Source organism: Sebastes fasciatus, chromosome 9, assembly GCF_043250625.1.
Source record: "Sebastes fasciatus isolate fSebFas1 chromosome 9, fSebFas1.pri, whole genome shotgun sequence".
Lineage (NCBI taxonomy): Eukaryota > Metazoa > Chordata > Actinopteri > Perciformes > Sebastidae > Sebastes > Sebastes fasciatus.
The window spans coordinates 4,236,012-4,252,688 of NC_133803.1; the positions used below are offsets into that span (position 1 = coordinate 4,236,012).

Sequence of the window (16,677 nt, forward strand, 5' to 3'; positions counted from 1 at the left end):
TCTGTTTTAGCGCATTTTGACGGAATTGCAACGGAATTGCAACAGAAATGCGTTGCTAGGCAACAGATTGGGTCCATGTGTACTTCCTGTGAGCTGATGACATTCACGCACACTGCAACCAGGAACAAACTGGGACACATTTAGAATGTTTACGTTTAAAATTATGTCAAGGGTCTAAATATTGTCTATTCGTGACATCACGAATGGACAGAAATCCTGACGGCTTGTTTCAAATGCAGAGTTTCTGAATACGGGCTGTGTGTATTTCCTTGTGGATTGAGTGTTTTGATTCTTTCACAATATTTATATAGGAGTTAAGCCTGCTTTATAATGAAAAAACATGAAAATCTCACTTTTTTATAATATGGGACCTTTAAAGAATAAAAAAATACAAAAAATGGTTATTGTTACCATGTATCATTGTTAAATTGTCTATAGCTCGGGTGAAATGTTTTGTAAAAGTACACTGTTGTTACCCAAAATATGCTTGTCATAATAAATTTAGTTTTTTTATAACTTGTTTGTTAAGTTTGATTTCTTAATAGGGTATTCTGTAGTAAGTGTGAATCATGAAAATAGGATGGTCGTTGACTGAAGTAGGTTACAAGAACTGAAGCTTAACTTATGTATTCATATGGGTTTCAACTAACCTGATCATGTTGATTGGACTAAAATAAATCAGCTGCAGCTGCAATGGTACTTCCTAATGTTAGGATAAATTGTACAGGATGAAATACAACCTACAGATAAATCAGCAAAGAAAATGCCCTTCAGATGGCAAAACGGACTCACTGTGCACAGACTGGATCAGATGATTAGATATGCATCTTATGTCATTTTAATTTAAAAAAATATAGCTTTTAATTTTTAAAGCAGATATCGTAACTTCCGGGGTTTTACGTTTCGTCTCTGTTTAGCTTGACACAGTTGATCCTGAGCAGCGCCTGCGTCTACACTAACAACCATGGATGCTTCCAACTCGACCAGAAGCCAGAACCGGGAGGGCGGGTTTCCTGGACTCACTGGTCACGTTTCAGGGTCCTTTGTGACTGTAGCATCAGCTGGGCTGCGCAGCTGGCGATGGTATAGATGCTGAATATAGATAGATAGTATAGATAGTATAGATGCTGAATAAAGGCAGTGGCTGCTGCACGATGCGCAGCTCAACTGTCGGAGGATGCCCGGGAACCAAACAAATACAGAAACGAGCCAATTAAATGAGGATGTTGCAATACAGGAACATTACATCATTACCTTTACTTGGCTCATTCTGCTAAAACAAACAGTTTTTAAACAGCTTATGACTATATAGGCTACTGTTGCAGTGATTAAGAGCTTATTAAACCTACAGACATCTGAAAAGAGACAGCATAATTAATACATTCGGATTTTAATGAAATGGTTTGTTTACATGTAGCTACAGATGAAAAGAATCTGAGGAAATCTGCACCATGCTAACGTTACAAAATTGAGAATTAAACGTGTTATATGCTGCAAACAATTTAATGTAAGTTTTTAAATATCTTCAATATTTTTTAAACATGCACCCCCACAAAAAAGAGTGTGAAACATAACATTATCTTTTTCCCATCTAAACAAATTCAAAATCGAAAACTGTCTGCTCCCGTAATTTGTCTGGCGTCATGACGTAATGACGCTCCCTCACTGTCGACGTGAAAGCACTCGGTTTATATATCTGGAAGTACCGGCTGACAGGGCGGGGCTTTTGTTTGATATTTATTTTCGAACATCTGACCCTATGCACTTTTATTTTGTAATTTTAGCTATTATAGGCTACTTCACCAGAGTGGGCTTTTAATCTGGAACACCGAAATTAACCATTTTTGTGTTTGTTTTAAAATGTGTTGCGTCTTTATTAGAAGTAACGTCATTTTTGTATAAACATCATGGGTAAGGTGTAACCTGCTTCTTCATTTGTATTATATTTTAAACTTTCACAAAGGGGTTAATATGTATTCTGGATATAGATTGGTCTTTTGAATGGATTTACTTGTTTATTTACCTGACAGTATCGTCATGGCGGCAGACTTTGTGTCACAAATCGAGCCCCCCCTGACCGTTGGAGGGGCGTTGTCAGTTGGAGCAGGAATGTGCAGCTCGTGCTGTTGCTAGTAGCGAATAGACGGACATCATGGAGGAGCCGCGGGACGTTCAAACCGTTCAAACTACCGGGAGAAACGGGAGAAACGGGAGCTGCAGGTCGTTGTTCTCGGCCGGTTCCTCGGTGGCTATGGAGATTAAACGGAAGAAAATAAGACAAAGCACATTGTTCCTGCAGACAGAGGTATGGGTGAAGGGATACCGTTACAGAGTTAGATGTTGTGTGTTGCCATCAACACGAATTATGATGTGACATGTCAGTTGACGTTGGAGGGCAAAGGTCAACGATACTACCGTAACAACGAGCTAATATTAATAGACGGTTCTTTGTAGTTTAGACATCTTCAATAACAGCTGGCTCATTCGACAGGCTGTGCTCAGATAACTTGCTAATAATAATAACTTGAATTTTCTAACGTCTGTCTCAAGCATTCACACACCGACACACACACACACACACACACACACACACACACTGGCTCTCAGTTCCTCCTGGGTCAGCAACCTGCAGCTCCGGAGCCACATGCGGCTCTTTAGCTCCTCTCCAGTGTCTCCCTGTGGATTTATAAAAATGGAAATTAATAACTGTTCTTTTTTTACATTTTCATTTTTATTTATCATTGTTGTAGGTAGACGGTACGACGGAGTATTAGGGCCACATTGAGGAAAAAATAAATCTGAGATTTCGAGAATAAAGTCATAGGTTACGAGGAAAAAACGTTGTAATATTATGAGTATAAAGTCAATATTATAAAATAGTAATTTTACGTGTTATTTTCTTTTTTTCTCGTAATATTCTGACTTTATTCTGTAAATCTTGGATGTTTTTCCCTCAATGTGGCCCTAATACTCCGTAGTACATTGTCTCTTTGGCCCTCCCTGCATTAGACTTATATACTATAGTATAATATATACTTAGACTATAAACTATGTTACCTTCATCACAATAATCAAATGTTTTGCGGCTCCAGACAGATTATTTTTTTTTTTGCCTAAAATGGCTCTTGATAGTAAAGGTTGCTGACCCCTGCCCTGGGACAAAGCTAGCTGTCTAGCTGGATGGACCAGTTATCCAGTACTGGAGTCGCCCCTTTTAACGTCATTTAGCTCCCTGAAACCAGAGCTGTGTAACGGCCTCTTTGCATTGTTGAATGTTACTAAGCATGTGCAGTAATAATGCTCTTCTCTTCTCTTTGCTCTAACACCGCTCAAACTAATGTCATTTCAGACCAAAAGCATGAGGCGATGCCCAAGTCTTCTGAATGACAGTCTGCAGATAGTAGAGGATATGAATATGTTGTACATACGACAGATTTCTAGGAAGCTACAGGTGCAGATTTTAGTTTGCAATATGGAGATTGATGATGTTTGTGTCTCTAAAACAAGTGCATGTATATCTGAGTTTCACTTGACCATATAAAACCCTCTAAGACCAAATTTCCATACCGAATTGAAGAGGTGGTACTTTGAATTTAGTTTGAGATAGGGATGCACCGATCGGACTTTTAGTACCGATCTGATACCAGTGTTTAATTAAGCTGTATGCCTCACTGTGTGGAAGTGACTGGGATCCTTCTTTTATGTGAGTGTCAACATCAGGCTTGACTTAAACATGGATTTCCTAACTGTATAAAACAAAATGTAACAAATAAATACATTGATATAAATGTACTGAATTATTTATTATTAAATAATAGATTGTACACCAACAACTTGGCAAAAAATTAATGAATTATTTTATAATTAATTAATGAATTACAATTCAAGTGTAAACCTTTTTACTGGAGCAACAAATTGGTCAAAACTTAAACAAGAATGAAAATTCCACTATATAGTGTATATAATATATAAAAATAGAACTGAATTGAATAGATCGGCCCCATTGTCACCGATACCCGATCCAGCTATTCGAGTCAGTATCTGCCTAATATCCGATCCGGTATATCGGTGCATCCCTAGTTTCAGACCAGATTAAATCAGACATCATCATACTCCATTTAGGCCATAAATATGTTAGCTAGAACTACCCATACACATTAATTTTTCCTGCCACAGTTCACTTGTTCTTTGCAGCATGCCATCCATACATTTCCATACTCCATGCAATCCAAATTGTGTATGATCTACATAAAGTCATGTGATCACTATTTCGTCCCATCTAGCATAGGCCTATACAGTATTATTAGTGCTTTTCGTAACCTTTTCTCCCCTTCTGCATGCATCATTTCACCTCACCACAAAAAGTTGCTCTTGAGTGATGAAAAGAAATTGGCTTCACTGCCACAAGTCTGACATTTTTACCTACCTGGTTGGACCTACCTTCTTGTGGTGGCAGCTACCAGTGGCGCCAGAAGATCACATTTCCTGAGAGCCTTGTAATATTTAATTGTAGTATGTCTGTCATTCACAAGGATCTCTGAAAGCTTTAGCTACGTTTGTGCCAGAAAGACTAGGCCTTTTTGTTTTGTGCTGCACTCTTTCCTCTTTGCCAAAAAAAAAAAACAACAACTCATATTCAGTGGCACGCAAGGTTAAGTGCACTGTAGAGCCAGGAAGAGGTTGCAGGACATCTTAAGTGTTCTTGTCGGTACATAAAATCTATGTGCATTACTCAGAGTGATGTAACACCTTTAACACTGGAAGTGATTTTTTTGTTTGCCAAAAACAACATTCAAGGGCAACTTCACTCTAACTCCACTGTGGTCTCTGGTTTCATGATTAGAGCCTATTGTTCAATGGACTAACACAATTCAAAATTGCAAGCTGCTGGTTTGTGTTTTGATATGGATCATCATTTTGTCACTTTCTCCTTTGTATGTTCTGTCCACAAAGAACACCAACATACAAGAAAAGCTTGACTTTGAGATTCGAATGCGGGAGGGCGCCTACAAGCTGCTGCTCGCCTGCAGTAAGAGAGAACAGGTTCTTAACGCCTCCAAGAACCTGCTGACCTGTAACACCAGGATCAAGGCTTATCTCACGCAGCTGCGGAGGAAGAAAGAGGAGCAGGACATGATGGGAGCAGTCATGAGGTGAGGAATTGTGTGCTTAGTGTGTTCTCGGGTGTGGAAGGTGTCTTGTAAAAGTTTTTCCAAGTTGCACAGTTGCAATCCCTGGCATTCAGTTTCCGCACACAGAAGATATATAGACATAGATCAAATTGTAATATTTTATAAATCTCAACTTCAATCAAGTAATTATATTTGGGGGAAAAGTGAGGCATGACTTAAGACGGGTCTGACTGTGTTTTGAAAATAGGGTTTCAAATTTAAAGGTCTGTTTTGTTATTTTTGTTGATACTTTTAATGTATGTAATTTTAATGGTAAATTCAAAATTTCATTTCAGATTTTCAGATCCAGTTTCAGATGACCATGTGCCCTGTAATGGAACTATTGCAATGTCTGGTAAGATTGATCCCCTTTGCCCAGAATAATTCATTACTGTTGAGTGTCGGTGCAGAAAAACACTGATCCACAATAATGAAATTATTTAATTGTTTTCAAAGTAACTTATTTTCACAAAATGGATATAGAGCATTTTAAAAAATTAAAGGTTACTGATATTTTTCAACCTGGACTCTATTTTCTCATGTTTCTGTGACTAATGAGGACAACAATTTCTGAAATTGGTCCAATATTGAGGGACAACGCTGTAACCGGCAGCCGAGTAATGAGCGGCGAGGGCAAGTGAGCAGCGTCAATGTAACATTTACGTCCACTAAAAGTGCTTGTTTTTACCACTGACAGGCTCAGATTGTTATTATAATTGTCTGACAACATTATGGAAAGAACCCCACAGAGTAGTAAAACATTTTCCTTACCTTTTGCTTGATCCGGTCTGTTTGTTATTGGGTCGAATTCAAAGACCTCATCCACATTGTAGAAATCATTTAAATATTCGGCCATGACATTGAAAATCTTTTAGATAACACTGAGTTACGCTTTCTGTACTCCAACACAACAAACTCTGCCGGCTGCATCTCACGTTTCCACCATGGATGTACTCCAGTATTCCACCGCTGTCTTCCGGCAACAAGTCACCTCGCCAGATTTCAGAACGAGACTTCTCCTTGGGCGAGACTTTCCATAATGTCAGACATTTATAATAACAATCGGAGCCTGTCATGGCAAAAGTGGACGGAAATGATGGTGCCAGCTTGCCCCAATAGCACCATATTGCAGCCGTCTGAAGCATTTCCCCTCAATACTGGACCACTTCAGAAATTGTTGTCTATTGGTCAGTTAGACACAAAAGCATGGAGATGTAGGTTCCAGGTTAAAAAATACCTAAGTTACCTTTCAACTCTAAAGAGTGTTTTTGTTAATTTACTTTTGTCTTGTGTTGATTTAGGGCTGCGCATTCCTTTGATGTGGAGGGATTCAGCCTACTTTAACAACAGAGGGAGTAAGTTTGTCCTTATTTTGCTAACATCCATGCCTCGTGTTTAGTTTTGCCTCATTTTAGTTTGAGGATACTTGCTGTACTAACACATACTACTCATCCCCTGTGTTTATTAGGCTCCCGTCGAGTGGCGGTGTTCTGTGTGATGCAGATCGGCTCAGAGGTGTTTGACACAGAAATGGTGGTGGTGGACAGATCAGTTACTGACATCTGCTTTGAGGGAATCACCGTCTTGTAAGTATTTATGGTACATGCCCAATATGCATGCAGTATAATACACTAAGACTGGCCAATATGGCCAAAATCCTCTATAACGATACAGGTCATTTCATATCTCCATAACAATATATAGCACAATATAGCATGTTTTCTGGTAATTCATAATGAAAAGTACTGAGTATTTTCTAATTTCAGGAACTTGAATACAAAATGAACATAACTGTTTCAAGTGAAATTATCAAGAAAAAATAAATAAATAAAAAAAGACTTTCTAATGTGAAGTTAGATCATTATTGCCTTGTTTGGGAGTATTATTTAGACTGGACCATATAACTTCTAGCTGGTATGCACATTAAACACCAGGATCCAAGAGCCATTTAACCATTTATTGAGTGAGGATAATGGGTGGAGGATGAAGGATGGATGAATGATGATTATTTTTCTGTACAATAAACAAATTAAATCAATATATAAACTGGGGAAAAAAAGTTCGGAAACTTGTCATTGGTGGATTATTTCTCTGTTGTTACATTGCTAATGGTCATTGTATTTTACATGGTTGGAAAGCCTGTTTATTTACCTTCACAATGATGTCCAACTTGTAAGGATCATGCATTTGTGGGATGAGCAGCACACCTGATTATGTGGGTAACGCCCAAGAAAATTTTTCCAAAATGCTCTGCCAATGGTAAACAGTGTATTCTCATAAGGCTACCAGGAAGCCTGCAATGACTGCCCTTCACCGTCAGGCCCGTTTGCGCTGGTGTTGACAACACAGACAATGTAAGCTGAACATGTGGGGGAATGTCTTGTTCCTAATCCTCCAAACACAAGTTTCTGAACTTTGAAAAAAAACTATGTAGAAAAATATATACGATAGACATGTTTATATTGTTTTGCCGATTTATATCACATTGCCCAGCCCAGTAATACACTGAAAACAGCTGCACTTTTGGGAATCCCTTTCGGTGCTGCTGTACAGTGGAGGAAAAAATGTGGACTTATATTAGGAATATGTTGCTGGAATTGTTTTCTTTATTTAGAAATATGCAGAATAATGAGTAATGTGTTCTTTTTTTCTACAAACACTGACACATCTATTGTTAGGGGTGTTATTGGTCACAATTGCTGTGCAACAGAATTTAGTATTTATGAGTCTTTAGTGTTTTTGGTTGTTTTTAACGTTTTTATACTTTTATTTTAATGTTTAATTGAAATGTCTCTGTCCTCTCATAGTAAAGAAGCAGTTCCTCAGTTTGAGCTGAAGGTGGAGCTGTGGAGCTGTGCCCTGGAGGAAGAGCTCACGTTGGTAAATACACCAAAGAAACTGGCCAAGAGGCTCCGCAGCTCCTTTGGAAAGACAGCTGGGAAGAAGCTGTGCCCTCTGCTGGACAGCCCAGACCCCGACACCTTCCTGCAGTACAACCCCATACCCATGTATGTATTGTGCAATCCCATAAAACCCTTTACAGACTCTTGGCTCTCGATTTAAGACTTTTGCAGTCGGGAACAAACTGGATTATGGCTTATTACTGGAAGGTGTAGCTGCAGGCTCACACAACCGCTTGGTAAACAAATCACACTGACTTAAACCAATATTTGGGGTTATGATACATTTAGCCTTCGGATATTGGTTGCATTGCAGATTTTTTTGTGGCAATAAATTGAACTATTTAAAAAAAAAAAAAAATGCTGCTTTTAATGTTCCCATCTGTATTTTATTTGTACTTGACAGCATTTAGAGCATCAAGTGAATCTCTCAAAGTGAACATCTGTAAGTGATATAGACCACCTGTTCAGTGAGAGAAGAAACATTGGGATCATTAGGCCTTTGAACATGGAGATAAATTACACAAAGCAAAATACTGTAGGGCACATGTTGGTGTTAAAGGGTTAGAGTCTTTGTATACTCATGTATCTTTATTGTTATTTATTGTCAGGGTTGGAGTTGAGCATGAATCTTTTAGGGAAGTGAAGAAATGAAAATAAGTCAATGTAGTATACTTGAAATAATTCTAAACTCTGTGTATGTTTGTGTGTGTTTCTACCTGTACCAGTGGAGCCAAGTACAGCCTGCTGGCCTACACTACGCTGTGTCTGCCCGAGGCTGAAGGCAGCTTCCAGTCTCACTCACTCATGGTCCTCCAAGATGGTAAGAAGCAAAGGCACAGAAATGTAATATCTGGGGATATAAAAGGGGATTATGCTTTTTAGTCACGGATTTGAATCGGTACAGTGGTAATGATACATTATTTTTACACCATTAAAATTGAAATCTAAAATTAAACAAAATAAACTGTGATTGAAGTTCACCCTGGATTACTTTTCTTCCGTTATGTTAAGTTATGCAAAGTTTTATTCAGCTCCTGCCCAAACAAGAAAATGGCCTGGTTAACCTTAAAGGACGCACAGGAAAAGTCACTCTTCTTTTCCCCTTTTATTTTCAATCCACTTCGCTTTGTTTACTTTGTTACAGTCCAGTTTACTTTTAGTAAAAGTCGAGTTAATTAGGGTTGATAAACTTTAAATTAAACAAAGAAATGTACACAAATACCATTACTTTCAAAACGAACACATCTGCTCTTTAAATTGGACAGTTTCTCATTTACATATTCCCTTGAAATATATAATTTAGGGCTGTCAATCGATTAAAATATTTAATTGCGATTAATCACATGATTGTCCATAGTTAATAGTGATTAATCGCAGATTAAGCATGCGTGCGTGTGTGTCATTGTGCTGACTTGACTATGACTTGCCCCAAACTGCATGTGATTATCATAAAGTGGGCATGTCTGTAAAGGGGAGACTCGTGGGTACCCATAGAACCCATTTACATTCACATATCTGGAGGTCAGAGGTCAAGGGACCCCTTTGAAAATGGCCATGCCAGTTTTTCCTCTACAAAATTTAACGTAAGTTTGGAGCGTTATCTAGCCTCCTTCACGACAAGCTGGTATAACATGGTTGGTACCGATGGTACAAATAGCTTTAAAACTGAGCCCCACGCAAGTTGCGTTAAAGAAATTTGTGGCGTTAAAACGAATTTGCATCAACACGTTATCGTGTTAACTTTGACAGCCCTGATATATTTACAGTATCTCCATTTAATTATACGTAATCAAAATAGAAAATAAACTTAATTCTGTAAACGGTTTTGTCTGCAACAATGCTTAAACAATAATATACACACTCATAACCAAGACAAATCAACTCAAAACAGGGCTACAAACCATGAATCAAGCAAGCCAGCTAGACTGATATGTATGTTGCTTTGCATCACTGATCATCATTTGCAATTACATCAACAATATCAAATCATTAATTCCATACCAGTAGCGTTGTTTTGGTTAAGCCACGAGCTGAACATTCTTTTGTTCTCTGCTGGGACGCCAAGTGTCCATGCAGGGTTTTCTGACTTGACTTTAATGAGCTGGCTTTCCACCTGATTTGTTTTCCTCTCTCTCCAACGGTGCACCAATTCAACAGCTCAAGCAAAGGGAAACTTAAAGATTCAAATGGATGATTTTTTCCTTTCTCCTTGATGTTATTTGAGTAGTCTATCTTCTGAGTTTTACCTCAACACTTTGCGTGAGTGAATAAATGGATAAGAAAGTGATTGCTCAGGCAGATTTTTTGTTATCACGCTCTTATTTCAGGAGTAAAGTTCTGGTATGAATTTGCACCATGGTATATTAGTGTTCAGATCCACAGTGCATATTATGAGTTATTATATAAAGGCTCATATGACAAGAAGTTATGTGAAGCTCGCTCATGTGTGTTTGATGTGTAACAGTATACCTTCTATAACTGAAAAAGTTGTTTAATCATGTGGTTTTACCCTTTCATTCTAGACTGGAATTATTCTTAATGAGTACCTTTACCTTTACATAAAGCATGTATTACTTTATTAAGATTAGTGTCTGCTGCTCTTCATCCCCGCAGCTGAGTGGTCATCTTGGCTTCCGCTTTATGGCAACCTCTGCTGCCGGTTGGCGGCACAGCCTGTGTGCATGACACAGAGCATGATGACCGGCTACCTGAGTCAGAAGGTGCGTCGACCGCTGTTATCGTTAACATTAGCTCTATAGCTGCTTCCTGGGTTAAATACTTCACTTCCTTTTTGTATTTCAGCAAAGTGTGGAGGGGATGTACCGCTGCTGCCGTCTTTACTGTGTGCTGAGTGCTGGCGTTTTGTCCTGTTACTTCACCCCAGAAGAAATTGATGCTAAAGTGCAGCCCACTCTCAACGTACCCATCAACAAGGTATCTCTACTACAGGGCAACATAATAAAACACACAGTACGGGAAGAAGTTCCACTGATGTTTCTTTTTTAAATGTTATTATTAGATAAATAAATGTAAAGGCAGAAAAGTAAAAATGTTAATGACAAAGGGAATATATATTGTTGTAACCCCTGTCACTGTTATTGCTATTATTATCTCTGTTTTAGCTGCGCTGTCTGATTAGTGGACTTTTTAATTAAATATAAACATCACATTCATTATAATTGCTTTAAATCTCAGTTCAGATTTTTCCCCTAACATTTGCAAAATAACCAGAATACAAAATGCCACATTACTCACTGAGATCCTGCTTGCATCTTTGGCATTTTGCTGCTGAATTAATTTTTTTTTCTGCAATCTCAGCGATGTACTTTTTAGTGCAATATCTCAAACAGCGCTCTCATTTGTACACCGTGGAGCTCATTTTCAGCTTACGATAAGTTATCTGTGTTGTTTCTGCAGGACACCCGGATACGTGTGATGGAGAAGGAGTCAGCAGGCCAAAAATCCAGGAGTCTGGCCATCATCAACCCTTCACCAGAGGGGTCTGAGACCACCGTCTTCACCACAGAAAGCAGCGAGGAGCTGGAGGACTGGTTGGAAGCCCTCCACCAGCACCTCTATGATCAGAGTGAGTGTGTTTCTGCGTAAACATACATCAGAAGTGTGTATATAAAAAGTATAGGTGACATACAGCACATGTGTGTACAGAGCAGGTATGTTTCCTAAAAAGGTCTTGTGTGTGTTTGAGAATATCTAAAGAGAAGGTGGAGTGTGTCTGTTTGGGCAAGAAAAGAATATATTTAGCTAAACTCCTCTCGCAAGAAAAGATAGTATAACCTTTATCTGTACCTCCCCTTATTTACAACCAGGCCAGTGGCTGCAGTGTTGCAAGCAGCTAATGAAGATCGAGGTCGCGTCACCACGGAAACCATCACTCTTCCTCACCAAGCAGGCTGACTCTGTTTACAATGACCTCAGTGAGTAGAGTAATTGGAGCGGGTGGTTGAAATGAGTTAGACGGAGGTTGATGATTCGCTGTTTTACAGGATTATTTATAGAAGATATGATGCTCAAAACAAACGGGACACCTCAATGAAATAAATATATTCTATTAACCACGCATAATGGTTTTAATTACAGTGGTGACACATGTAATTAAAACCATTTTACATGCAAATTAGAATATTAGAATGTGTTCTTTGGGTAATGTTGTTATATTTTAATCAAAATGGGAAATTGACTTGACTTCAATGTCTGATCATCTTGTTTGCCGTGCAGGTATAAATTCACCTGGCAAGTTCGAGAGCATCACAGACATTATCCACAACAAGATAGAGGAGACGGATGGCCGCTTTCTGATTGGTCCTGAAGAGGAGAAGGAAACGCCAAATTGGTCCACTCTGTTTGACGGGTCCCATTCAGTGGTAGTGCAGAAGGGTATTCTGTCCCAGAGCAAAACCTCCACCCCTTGTTCAAGCCCCAACCCCAACACCAGCTCTACATCCATCGGCAACAAGAAGCGCCGCGCCCCACCGCCTCCCCCTGACAGAGAGCCTTATGCTCCTCCCAGCCGCCCTACCAGACCTCCCCTCCCTGTTTCTCTTCATCATCCTCCTCCTCCTCCCTCATACCAGGAGAAGGAGAACTCCGGCACTTGCACTTCACGCCCGGCCACAAGGTCCAAAACGGGCAGACCATCTCTGGATGCCAAATTCTCTGCCATGATCCAGCAGCTCCAGAGAACCAACGCCGGAGGAGCCGGAGCCCTCAGCCGCAAAAACGCTCCACTGGGCGTCCTCGATGTACAACCACAAAGTCAGCCGCAGCCTCCTCTCCAGCAGCTGGAGTACCAGAAGCAGCACACTGAAGCCACAGGTGAACACAGCTTCCTCAGACCAAGTCACGGTCCAGGTCCTGTTCCTGCATCAACGAGCAAACTGAGGAAGTCTTTCAGAGAGAGGATGAACCGTAAAGCCTTGTGACCTCAACCTTCAACAATAACTTGATTCAACCAACTAACCACTAACCTTACCACTAATACAAATAACCACAATAACAGTTAGAACTTTCCAACTGGGCTCATTGATGAAATCAGATATCACAAAATATTTGACTGCACCTCTAATAGCAATAATGTGATATTTTGGCCTTGACTGATGGTGTGGGTCTTCAACATTTAAAGGAATAGTTCAACAATTTGGAAAATGTGATTTCTTGTCGAAAGTTAGATGAAAAGACCGATACCACTCTCATCTGTCCACTAAATATGAAGCTGGAGCCAGGAGACGGTTAGCTTAGATTAGCATGGGAATAGGGGGAAACGGCTAGCATGGCTCTGTCCAAAGGCAGCAAAATCGACCTACCAACACCTCTAAATTTCACTAATTAACACATATCTCATTTCTGAAATCCAAAAACTGAACTGTAAAAATTACACATTGCGATTTTATTAGCTGTTCAAATGCCGCGTCTAAAAGCGCACGGAAAATGGCAGCCGTGCTGCTTTCATCCAAGGTGTCGCGCCTGCCATTACTAAGCAACCAAAACCTGCATGCTGCGATGATGATGATGATGATGATGATGATGATGATGATGAAGTTGAAGTTGCCGTAATTTAGCAGTAAGCTGCTGGATTTGTCTGTAAGGGTGGCTGAACTTTCAACCGGATGTTGTGATATTCTCGGACGGAAAGGGTGAAACAAGTGAAATAGTCTGTGGGACAGATCGTAAAGCTCTGGGTAGCCCTGCACTAAAATGATTAACTTCTCCTCCATATATTTACCATAGACCGATATTTACGGAAGAAAGAAAAGATATATGCCGGCTGTGATCGGTTGTTCCTCGTCATATGACATGCGTTGCGTGCTGGAGGTTTCCAAAAGTTTAACTATTTTTATCTTGGGGCGCATCTGTCGCACCCTGAAGAATAGTTGCTTGGGTACACTTGCTACGGCGTCGTTCTCGCGTTTGAGCTCAGCCTTAAGGGGGTTATGGGCAAGATCATTTCTTAGTTTGGAGTAGCAGTTAGAGTCTTCCAGTCACAATAAGAATCCAAGCTAAAATAGTCAGATTAAATAATCAAGATATAACATATTAATTGGTAAGCTTTAAAGCTCCTGGTTTTAACCTTTGGATAGAGTCAGGCTAGCTTTTCCCCCGCTTTCAATCTTTATGCTAAGCTAAGCTAAGCTAACCATCTCCGGGCTCCGACTTCATATTGAGATAATGGATTTTAAAAAAGTGCTATCGATCTTCTCATTGTATTTCCCAAAATGTCGACCTATTTCTTTAACCTAAAGGAACGGTGGGTGACCTGGTCTCTCAAAAAAAAAGATCCTCACAATGTCCATCATGACGACCCAAATCCCAGTTGACACCTCATATCACAATATCAATATTATATTGATACATCTCCAGCTCCACTCTCCATTTCTAAACTCTTTCAGCTAACCCACAGATGAAATTGAGAGCTGTATGTTGGCTTGAGCACCACCACCATCATCAATCCCACTAAAATGGAAAGGCTTATTTCTCAGCTCTGCCACTGGAACATGGACCGAAGAAAGAGTCTTTGCAAAAGCACTCAAATTGGAATTGATCCATTGGCCGACTGCGAACGAGTCATTCCTTTTGGAACTATTGACTTATTCCACTTACTGTGACAACTTTATGACCACTATAGCTGATTTTAAGGGAACAGGATTTTAGGAGCAATTGCAAGCACTAATGTGACTTCTCCATTTCCCAGAGGTCTTAATAATGGAGTGACCTTGGTTTTCAGTGACTACACACAGTATGTCCAACATAATTCACTGCAGCGTATAAATGCTATGAACATAATCGAATGAATGAGTCTTTTGAGTGGCTAAAATAATGAATGCCCTTGTGTTTGTGTTTTGAACATATCCAATACTGCCAGCCACTAAATATTTCAACCACTTAGCAGTCACATGTTGAATGGTCTTCATAATTACACACAGTGTACAAAACATTAGGTTTAGCTACTTTCTCTGAAATTGCCTAGCCAGATGAAGCAGCATGGTGGAAGCTACAATCCCTTTTTTTTATCTCACCCTCTAATATTCAGTTTAATCAAGAGGGGGGGTGGTGTAGATTTGGGTGGGGGGAGGCGGATTACAGGAGGATTTAGTTTAAGCCTTGAAAGAACCGAGAATGGTTTGTACAAAAGAGGATGCTCAATATTAGCAGTGTGTTAAAATGTTTTCTATGCTTAGTGTGTATTACCAATATATTAGTCACTTTGATGTACTTTGCGTATATATCTTGAAAAACAAGGGAACATTCCTGGATCAAACCTCATAGCGTTTTACTGATGCTGATGTGGTTACACCTTGGGCTGTATGATGATGGCTAAACTCATCATAGTTATTATATTGCACTTCCTGTATCGTCCATCAACATCTTGGCCATTTTCAGTTAGACTAAGCATGCTAGAGACTGAAGAACATAAAATGTTACTGACCGTTGCGGTGAAAGCTAACATTTCTGCATAGTATTTCAGATTAACTGTGTAGCCCTGGTGAAAGCAGGAAATGTTGCCCCTGTGGATATTAAAGGGGACCTATTATGCTTTTTTTCCTTTAGTGTGTTATGTAGTTTTTCGTGCATGTAAAAGGTCTGCAAAGTTACAAAGTCCAAAGTCCACGCCAAAGGGAGTTACGTCAAAGAATGTACAGTATATTGCCAAGAAGTGAAAGTCAATTGTTCGTTCCATTGCAACATCGGCGCCCAGCAGCAAAGCTACGCTTCTGCCATTTTGGACTGAAAGTGACTACCGGATGCTGGTAAAACGTCCGTCTAAAAAATGCCGTACAAAACATATTTCTATTCTATTAACATATTCTAAAAAAAATGGCCTGTGTTGAACAATGAAATATTATAAATATAATCAGCATTTTCAGTCCAAAATGGCCACACAACACTGGAATTTCGTCTCTTTGCTTCTATACTCTTCGGTTACGCTTCCCCACAGAAACACTGCTTCTGAACTGCCTAAAACGCCTCATTTGAAGTCATGCCTTTTCTTCTGTAACGTGGTGATGTCACCGAGTAATACAATTTGCATAAAGGCTAGTTTTGCACGCCCTCAAGCAAAGCTAGTTAGAGCGGAGCTTGAGCGGAGTCCTAAGCTCGAGTAGAAACCCGAAATAGTTTATAGTATGCACCTAAGCCTAATGGGTCCTCTTTAAGCTTGAGGAAGAGCATGTGATCTAAATGTACAACTGCTTTATTACTAAACAAGGACTGAACGTTTTGATCTGAGCCAAACTGATATTAATTTGTGTTTTTAAAATACTTTTCAGTTATTAATGAAACATGACAGCAATAATTTGTAGTTTTTTTGTATTGTTTTTGATTGAATGTTCTGTAATTCCTTTTATAGTATAATACTGCCATGTCATCTCAATATTTCTTTTAGCATATGAATTATTTAGACTTTAAGTGGCACTGTGTTTATGTACTAGTAAGTAGGGATACATTAATCATATTGCAGAATAATTTGTGTATAGTGCAATGTAAAAAAATTTAGTTATTTTTGTTTCTCGAAGTGCAATTTTCTCCTCACTCTGTTCACTGTTGTCTTGGAAGCAAACTGTATTTTTATTATTGCTGATCTGCAATAA

The 16,677-nt window shown here is 39.3% G+C and overlaps 1 protein-coding gene across 2 annotated transcripts; it reads left to right on the forward strand.

Moving 5' to 3' along the window:
• The first annotated feature begins 958 nt into the window (after positions 1-958).
• Positions 959-15,870, forward strand: rtkn2 (rhotekin 2). Of its 2 annotated transcripts, none has more exons than XM_074645510.1 (14): positions 959-1,083; positions 2,031-2,305; positions 4,954-5,153; positions 5,468-5,526; positions 6,473-6,526; positions 6,640-6,757; positions 7,979-8,179; positions 8,800-8,894; positions 10,688-10,794; positions 10,877-11,008; positions 11,492-11,660; positions 11,902-12,009; positions 12,311-13,668; positions 14,222-15,870. In XM_074645510.1, exons 2-13 carry the CDS (start codon positions 2,153-2,155, stop codon positions 13,012-13,014), a joined length of 2,100 nt encoding a protein of 699 aa, XP_074501611.1. In that variant the 5' UTR covers positions 959-1,083; positions 2,031-2,152; the 3' UTR covers positions 13,015-13,668; positions 14,222-15,870. The 2 variants fall into 2 exon arrangements, with proteins under 2 accessions (XP_074501611.1, XP_074501610.1); XM_074645509.1 differs by lacking the exon at positions 959-1,083 and adding an exon at positions 1,764-1,911.
• The last annotated feature ends 807 nt before the right edge of the window (positions 15,871-16,677 follow it).